At 45.2% G+C, this 8,164-nt stretch overlaps 1 protein-coding gene across 3 annotated transcripts; it reads left to right on the top strand.

Moving 5' to 3' along the window:
• The first annotated feature begins 684 nt into the window (after positions 1-684).
• Positions 685-7,516, top strand: LOC136461542 (SCAR-like protein 2). 3 transcript variants are annotated; one of them, XM_066460813.1, is made up of 11 exons: positions 685-1,028; positions 1,981-2,144; positions 2,291-2,414; positions 2,475-2,607; positions 2,715-2,818; positions 2,941-5,986; positions 6,089-6,181; positions 6,758-6,868; positions 7,037-7,144; positions 7,225-7,298; positions 7,379-7,516. In XM_066460813.1, exons 1-10 carry the CDS (start codon positions 835-837, stop codon positions 7,273-7,275), a joined length of 4,128 nt encoding a protein of 1,375 aa, XP_066316910.1. In that variant the 5' UTR covers positions 685-834; the 3' UTR covers positions 7,276-7,298; positions 7,379-7,516. The 3 variants fall into 3 exon arrangements, with proteins under 3 accessions (XP_066316910.1, XP_066316908.1, XP_066316911.1); XM_066460811.1 differs by having other exon boundaries at positions 7,225-7,516; XM_066460814.1 differs by having other exon boundaries at positions 2,944-5,986; positions 7,225-7,516.
• The last annotated feature ends 648 nt before the right edge of the window (positions 7,517-8,164 follow it).

Raw genomic sequence — 8,164 nt, forward strand, 5'->3', positions numbered from 1 at the left:
CTGATTTGCCGGCTTACAAGCCAAGTGAACAGTATGCTTATTTTTTTCTCACGCTATTCGAAGAAAAAAGAAACAACAATCCTGTGAGTAATAAAAAGAAACACTCCTGTGTGAACAGTGTAAGCATCAACTCAAGTGATTTTTGTCCCCAGTTCCACCCCAAACATTTTCGCTCGATAGTCGAGACAGCGCAGCTGACATGACCAGCCCACCACCAAACATTTTCGCATGCCCCAAGATTTGATTCGTCTTCAGGGCCAAAAGTCCACGGTGACTCTCTGCTCAGCCCATCGCCACGGGGAACACCGGAGCAGCAAGCAAAACAGCCGCCGCACCAGCGCACGCACCCACGACCCACCTGCGGCGCTGGACCCGAGTGGATGTGGACGGAGGCCAGAGGGAGCCTGCCCGCACGACAGAGAGCACAGGAGGCCGCGCCCGCTGCTACCACCGCACCGCACCGCCACTTACCCCTCGTGCCGCCGCGCTGCCTTTTCGTCCCCGCGTCCCTTTCGTCCCGCACCTTGTCGGAGACCGACGCGCCCCCCCTCTCCGCTCCCTCCTCCTCCTCCCCTCCCGCTCTCCAGTCCACCTCACGCTCACACTCCCTCAGCCGCCATCCTGCTGCCTTCTCTCCTCCTCATCTTCCTTGCGGGGGCGGCAACCAGGCCAGGCGGCAGACTGACGCGGCGCACCTGCTCCCACTCCCGCTCCCTCCGCGCCACCAAAATAAAGTAGCCGTTGCGGCGTCGCGTCGGCGAGCACAGCGCAGCGCAGCGGCTGCATGAGGGGGCGGCTGCCGAGGCCGTGACCGTGACGAGGAGGCGGAGGACGATGCCGCTGGTCAGGTTCGAGGTGCGGAATGAGGTGGGGCTGGGGGACCCCGGCCTCTACGGCGGCGGAGCCGCTGCTGCCTCCGCCGCCTCCGCCGTCGCAGCCGCGGGGGAGGAGGAGCCCAAGGCGCTGCTCGAGGGCGTCGCCGTCTCGGGGCTCGTCGGGATCCTGCGCCAGCTCGGAGATCTCGCGGAGTAAGGCCCTGCTCCCTCGCTGCCTCGTTCTGCCCGGTTTATGCGCGCTTCGAGCTGGCGGCCGTGCGCGTCTCTTCGTGGTCTGGTTCCCGGCGGCTGGGATCTGCTGCGCTACGTTTCTATCGGCTCCCGACGGGACTTCCGCGCTGGTTGGGGTGTTTGGTCTCGGCCTGTGGTTTGGACTGGGATGAAGTAGTGGGATCTGCCGTTCAGGTGGTTTGATTCGCTTAGGGCGAATGAGCGCAGTGCTGTGCCATAGGAATAGGAATTGTTAGAGCAGTGTTTCTGTGTGCCGGCTATCGAAAATTGTGGCACTGTCTGGAAGGAATTGAGTGTCCTTTTGTAGCAGCGGCGGTGTTCGGGTTTTGTGCTTTCTGAGATCTAGTGTTAGCACTGGATTGGATAGTGCAATTCGGGTTTTTGGAGCGGCATATGGGATAACAGCTATATCTGCTGGGATCATTCAGGCGGTTTTTGGCCGCATTCGCTTGGTAGTGGCTCGTGCTTTGCTGAATTAGTGCTAATTGATTGTGTGTGTCGGGTATGTCGTGGAGGTATTACTTAAGATCTTGTCTCAGCTTAGAATTTATGTTTGCGGAAAGTCTCTTTTTAATCTTATATGAGCAACTAGTTAGTTCTGAAAGGCCTGTTTTAGGTTGCTTAGTGGCTGACTGGATTCATTTTGGCTGGCTTGATGTTGTTTAATGTTTGTCTCGAGGGTTCTTTGCTAATTTTGGCTGGAGAATCTCCATGGGTTCTGGTAATTGCCGTTTCTTGCTAGGGAAAAACCATTGCCACTCTGAGGCGTTTGTTTGTCTGTTAATGCTTCTATCATTTTTCCCGTTGTATAAATGCTCTGCACAGTTTTAGTTACGTACCGTGTTTCTTGATATACTATTTTTTTTCATAAATAGTATTTGGTGAAATTGATATGCTGCTTTGGTCATACCAGATTTGCGGCTAATGTTTTCCATGATCTACACGAGCAAGTTATAGCTACATCTGCCAGGGGTCGTAAGGTGCTGACTCGAGTACAGAACATTGAAGCAGCACTTCCATCTCTTGAAAAAGCTGTGAAGAATCAGAAGAGTCACATCCATTTTGCCTATGTTCCGGGTAATTATTTATTTACGTCATCGATGTCTAAAAGTACCCTGATCATGAGAGTCCATCCTAGTAATTGAATGTCTCTCTTGTCCATCTTGAATTCTTTGATATCAAGATTATCTTGCAATCTTACTGACTTTACTGATAAAACACAGGCTCTGATTGGCACACTCAGCTTCAAAATGAGCAAAATCACCTGCTAGCGAGTGATCTGCCTCGTTTTATGATGGATTCCTATGAAGAATGCCGAGATCCACCACGGCTTTACCTTCTCGATAAGTAAGTGCTGGAACTTTCCTTAATAAACATTTTTTGGTATCTAAAATTACTGCCTTCCAGATTTGATACTGCTGGCGCGGGGGCTTGTGTAAAGAGATATTCTGATCCATCCTATTTCAAGAAAGCATGGGATATGACGAGGGCAGACAAAACTGCTAATCTACAAAGAGAAAAGAGATCGCAGAAAATTAAGGTTATATTCTTCATTCTCACTGTCTGAAGTTGATATCAGTGCTTAGTAATCTTTTTTCATGTTGGGAACTTGCCAAAAGACTTAATAGAGCTTATGAACTTATACAGAGAAAAGGGTCACGACTAAGGGAGCCATATCATGGGCAAGCCACATCTAGGCATAGGGGCACTGAATTTCAGCGATCACTTACTGCTGGCCAACTTGTTAACAGGTGTTGCACATTCCATACTTTAAGATACAATAATCATGTATCCAGTTCATCTTCTATGGCTATTCCCTTCTTATATTTGAATGGCGCATCCAGAACAGCATTGTTAATAGTTTATTTTCCAGCAGGCAGTTTGCATCTCCCAGCAACGATGGTCAGAACATCTCAGAGCATAGGTCTACACCCGACGCAAGATCTAATCCTGACAATATGAGCAGATCTTCTTCTCTTAGTTCGAAGACACAACTGAGTTCAGTAGAACAAGCTTTCGATGCAAAACCTTCTGCAGTTCCTCATGAGAATGGCCATGGCAAGTCATTGGATACTAAGTTGCACAAGCCTGGTGGTCTGCCTTCGCGCGTACTACTTAACGGCACCAGCGTGGATGATCATAGTGACTATTTGAAGCAAGGTTCCCCGCCAGGTGATATGGTTGCTAGATCACCTTATGTTAAATGGGATGAAAAGGCTGCAATTATCATGTCTACAAGTTCTGTCTACTGTGACGATGTTGTTGTGGATAAGGCTGAAGATGCAGAACCTACATGTATTAGCTCTGTGCAGAAAGAAACTGGCCACAAGGTAATGGATGCCTTGGAGCAGCAAGATGCCTTACTTAAAAAGACAAAATCACTGTTAGTGCCATCAGTCTTGAACCACCATGGTGACATTCCAGGAGAAGCCGACAACTACATGGATGCACTTAATACACTTGAATCTGAGACAGAAACTGAATCTGAATTTCAAACTAAGAATCAAGGGGTGCCAGCACCTTCCTTCAATGCTGAAGCACCTCAAGTGGGGGCAATTGATAATATTGTTCCACAGTGTCCCGATTCCTATGTTGCTGAGTTTACTGACACATGCCAAGAATCTGATATTCTTTGTACTTCAGAAAGAGCAATTGATTTTCCCAGTTTGTCAAATGCACATTCTCTTGAGGTCTCACAGCTAGAAGTTTCAGACTATACATCTGTAAGTCCCTATAAAGAGTCATCTGTCATCACTATTATCCATGAGAGTGGTGCAGAGGGTGCTCGCGGAGATCCTTGTGAGATTATAGAGCCTCTGCAGGTCCATTCAGCCATACTTCCCAATGATGGATCCCCTGTTTGCAATGAAATACCCAAGAGTAAGCCAGACGATGATCTTGGGTACTTTCCCAAGATTCCTCAACCAGGTTTCTCCACCTGTATGGTTATTCCGTCCAATAAAGAGTCTGCTGTTGCCAACGAAAACCTTGAAAGTGATGCAGAAAGTGTTGGTGATCTTATCGATGGTACCACAGATAATTTTGTATCCGGACCTAACATTGCCAACATGGTAGTTGATGAGGTGGGTTTCAAGATGGCACCTGCTGATTCACCTGGTGATCACTCTGATGACTCATGTGTTATTCCTGAAAGTAGGCCTCAGGATTATGCTGGAAAGAGCCATGAGGGAGTTGGTGATTGTGGTGTGATTGGAGTGTCTGAATTATGTAGTGAGCCTCTTAACAAACCATCAGATAATATATGTGCAACTCAAGATGTTCCTACAAATACCTCTACTATGTCTGCTGGTGCCAGTGAAGTGTCTAGTTCGTGGAGTGAGCCTCATAATGAACTAATGGAGAACAGATGTGCAACTCAAGGTGTTCCTCCAAATGCCTCTACCACGTCTACTGTTGTACCATCTGTTAAACTCTGGACAAATGCTGGGCTCTTTGGACTTGAACCATCTAAACCTCCAGTATTTGGTGCCCAAGATGGTCCAAGGGAGGATACTCCACCTGGTTTTAAAGAAGCTCAACCAGTCCATTCAACTGAATTCACAGAATTGCACTGTTCAAAGCCAACTGAATCAGCAGTTGTAGATGTTCCAAATGGAAACACGTCAATTACCAGCAGCTTTGTGGAAAAGCTTGTTGGTATCCGTCCTGGTTCTGCAAACCTCAATAACTCAGGGGCCAATCAATCAGCAGCCAGAATACCCAATCCAATTCATAGTCATACAGATGGGCACTCAGATTTTTCCTCATCCTTTGAGCACAATAACATGACTGGCAAGCATACTTCAATAAGTGAGCTTCTAGAATCTGAAGGAAGTGCTGAAACTGGCACCGGAATATACTCAACTGACATGAGTAATAACATGCATATGGTGTCTGCATCAAGCTTTTCAAGCATTGCACAAAGATTTCTTGCTGATACACTTCAGAGAAGAACTTCTTCCAAATATACTGATCTTCCTATGTCATCTGAGAGGGCGAATGCTGATACAAGTGCAAAAGATGAATCTACTCTAAATCCTGTTGTAGAACCAAGTGAAACGATATTTGCAGAGGAAACTAAGTTTGAGAACAAAACAGAAAATGGAATGGATGGATTGACCAAATCATCAATCTTTTCTAGCCGCCATTACTCTGAGAAATCGTCTCCACCACTTGAGTACATGAAAATATCTTTTCACCCTATGAGTGCACTTGAGACGTCAAAGCTGAACCTAGATTTCTGTGATGGCAATCTTCATGAAATTTCTGATATTATGTTACCGACATTTCAGTTACTTTCAGAGTCTTCCATTCCACAGCCAGGCAGCGGTTCTGAGTCTGAAGATGACACTTTTGGTAGGTCATATAGTTATTCTTCATATGATGATCTGAGTCCACGACTATATTCAAACTCTGAGGCGTGGGATCAAGAAGATGGAGTTGGGCTTGAGGAACATGAGTTGTATGATGATTCAAATCAGATAGGATCTTCAACAGCACCTTTATCTAGCTACATGGGATTCGAGCAGATGAACTTATCTGGCATGAAGTCAGATATTTCACTTGCAAATGTTGGGGATCAGAATGTAATAGGCACTTTAGAATCCTGTACTGTTGAAGAACTTCCAAACTTTGACACATTGATGTCCAGAAGCGATGATCAAAATGGTGAAACCTCCATTCCACATAATCCGGTGAATTTGCCACCAGATGAAGATCAGTTGCCACCACCACCTCCTCTCCCCCCAATGCAGTGGAGGATGACAAGACAAACAACTTCACTAGAAGAGGAAACATGCATTACAGCTAAAGATATGCTCAGGAAAACTTCAAGCCTACCACATATACACACCTCTGCCCAGGAAGAACACCTTCCTCCAACTGCACCACTGGATCTACAAGGCAATGCTAAGGAAGTGGTATGGACTGTTTATTTGGCTGATCCTGTTTGAATACTTGCAGTAATAAATAATTACAGCTGTTATATTTCGTTAATGAAATTATCTACTTGGTATATGTAGGATGTCCAGAAAACTGGTGGAGTAAGAGAAATTACTAATCCTCCTAGTATCATTGATATAAAATCAAGTTTGCTTCAGCAGATCAGGGATAAGGTTTGTTCTGCTCTTTCAATTGAAAAAAACCTATGTTATTCTTTATGATTTTATAGTGCTATTTTACTTTTACTACAAAAAAGTACTCCCTCTGTTCCAAATTATAAGAAGGTTTGGCTTTTCTAGATTCATTGATTTTACAATGTATCTAGACATAAGTATATATCTAGATGCATAGAAATGCCAAAACGCTTTATAATTTGGAACGAAGGGAGTAGCTTACAAGAAACAAATGTGGACCATCTTTGGATCTGAGAGATCTCACTTTTTTTTTTATAAAAGTATATTCATATAGCTGTTGAATTGACCCAAAAGGATAACAAAATGGAATGCTTACCGTGAATTTGATGAACTGTGATTCAAAAAAGCTATCTGACCCACAACACTGTTTGTCACATGTTAACCATGCAGTACAGAATTCCTGTGGCCATTTATTTTGTCAACTAAAACAAATACAAGTCCCAGTAATGACCAGTTGATTCTTGAAGTTAGGAAGCTCATTACCAATTTATAGTTTCTGATCGTTGCATAATATTTATGATTATCTTATTCATTTTGCCTAATGAATTATCACAGTCAGAGCAGCTGAAGCTTAACAATGGACATGAAAGGTCAAAAAAAGCAGTAGGCGGTGACATTAAAAGCTTGGATGAAAGGGAGGAGTTGCTTCAGCAAATCAGGAGCAAGGTACCTTGAATATGTAGATCGTTGTACTTGCTAACAGTTACCTCGAAATTTCTAGATTCTTGTTCATTCTTGTTTGGCTGTTGGCATGATATGATGCTCACCATATTTAAGAGCAGAAACCCTCCGTGTAAGGCTTAACCAACTGGTCACTATGTTTGTGTCATGCAGACCTTCAATTTAAGACGAACAAATGCATCTAAGACAGATGGCTCATCACAATCTACAGCCAATTCCAACGTTGTAGCAATTTTGGAGAAAGCAAATGCTATCCGGCAGGTTGGTATTGTGCTGATTTCCCGTCATGTTACCTTTTGTGCTACTCTTTTGTTTCCTCATGATTTGTTCCGTGTTATCAGGCTGTGGCCAGTGATGAGGGTGGCGATGATGATACTTGGAGTGATATATGACCACCAAACTGCAGACGTGCATGGTAGTCTTTTCCTGTATATTCAGCTATTACAAGATGAAGTGAGAAAATGTGAATAACATCTTTTTCTTCATTGTAATTAGATTTTGCAGGTCTCGTTATGTACCTTCCTTAGTTCATATTAGTGTATTCTACCGTAGGTCTCTATGGTTGTGGAAATGTCAGAGCACTTCCACATCATGTAAATGTGTCTTTATTATTTATTTATGATAATGAGAACAGCTGATAAAATAAGCATACTAAGCTATCTTTTTATCATTGTATTAATTTTTTTTACAATGATAATAAGATGGACCATGATGTTGCAAAAAGTTGTCCTTTTAACTGCCATCAACGAGGGCAATAATTCTGACGCGATAAGTCTCACTTGCATTACCCTGGCAACTCATGTTTTCCTTTTAGTTCGCCGTACGTACTTCTTCCCATGTCCCGTTCGGACACGACGCGACGCACCATAGCTTCCCTCCATCTCGCGCCCTTGACCCCTCTTCGTGGGGCTCCCCTTGCGGTGGAGGCTGACCCTAGCACGGCCCACCGTTCAGAGGCTGTCCACGGCGGCAGCGACAAAGGCGGCAGGTTACCGGGCCTGCAACCACTGCCAGCGGCGTCGAGGAGCGCCGGCCCATCGACGCCCAGCTCCGGCAGCTTGCGCCGGACCCGGAGACGAAGGTGTCCTCCGCGGACGAACGCCTGGCGGACTACGAAACGCTCCTCGTCGCGCGCCTCTTGGACATCCTGCAGGGCCTGCACGGCAGCGACTTCACACAAGTGGTAGGTAACTCTACTACAAGCGACCAATTAAAATTATACTGTATCTTTTAAAAAAAAGTCCCCTACTGAGAAACTATAATCATTATGCACCAACGAAA

Source organism: Miscanthus floridulus, chromosome 6, assembly GCF_019320115.1.
Source record: "Miscanthus floridulus cultivar M001 chromosome 6, ASM1932011v1, whole genome shotgun sequence".
Lineage (NCBI taxonomy): Eukaryota > Viridiplantae > Streptophyta > Magnoliopsida > Poales > Poaceae > Miscanthus > Miscanthus floridulus.

Excerpts from the sequence above, each read along its gene's own strand:
- LOC136461542 (XM_066460811.1), top strand. The coding sequence starts at position 835 with ATGCCGCTGGTCAGGTTCGAGGTGCGGAATGAGGTGGGGCTGGGGGAC. Across the intron at positions 2,145-2,290 it reads CCATTTTGCCTATGTTCCGG|GCTCTGATTGGCACACTCAG; the intron begins GTAATTATTTAT and ends GATAAAACACAG. Across the intron at positions 2,415-2,474 it reads CGGCTTTACCTTCTCGATAA|ATTTGATACTGCTGGCGCGG; the intron begins GTAAGTGCTGGA and ends ACTGCCTTCCAG.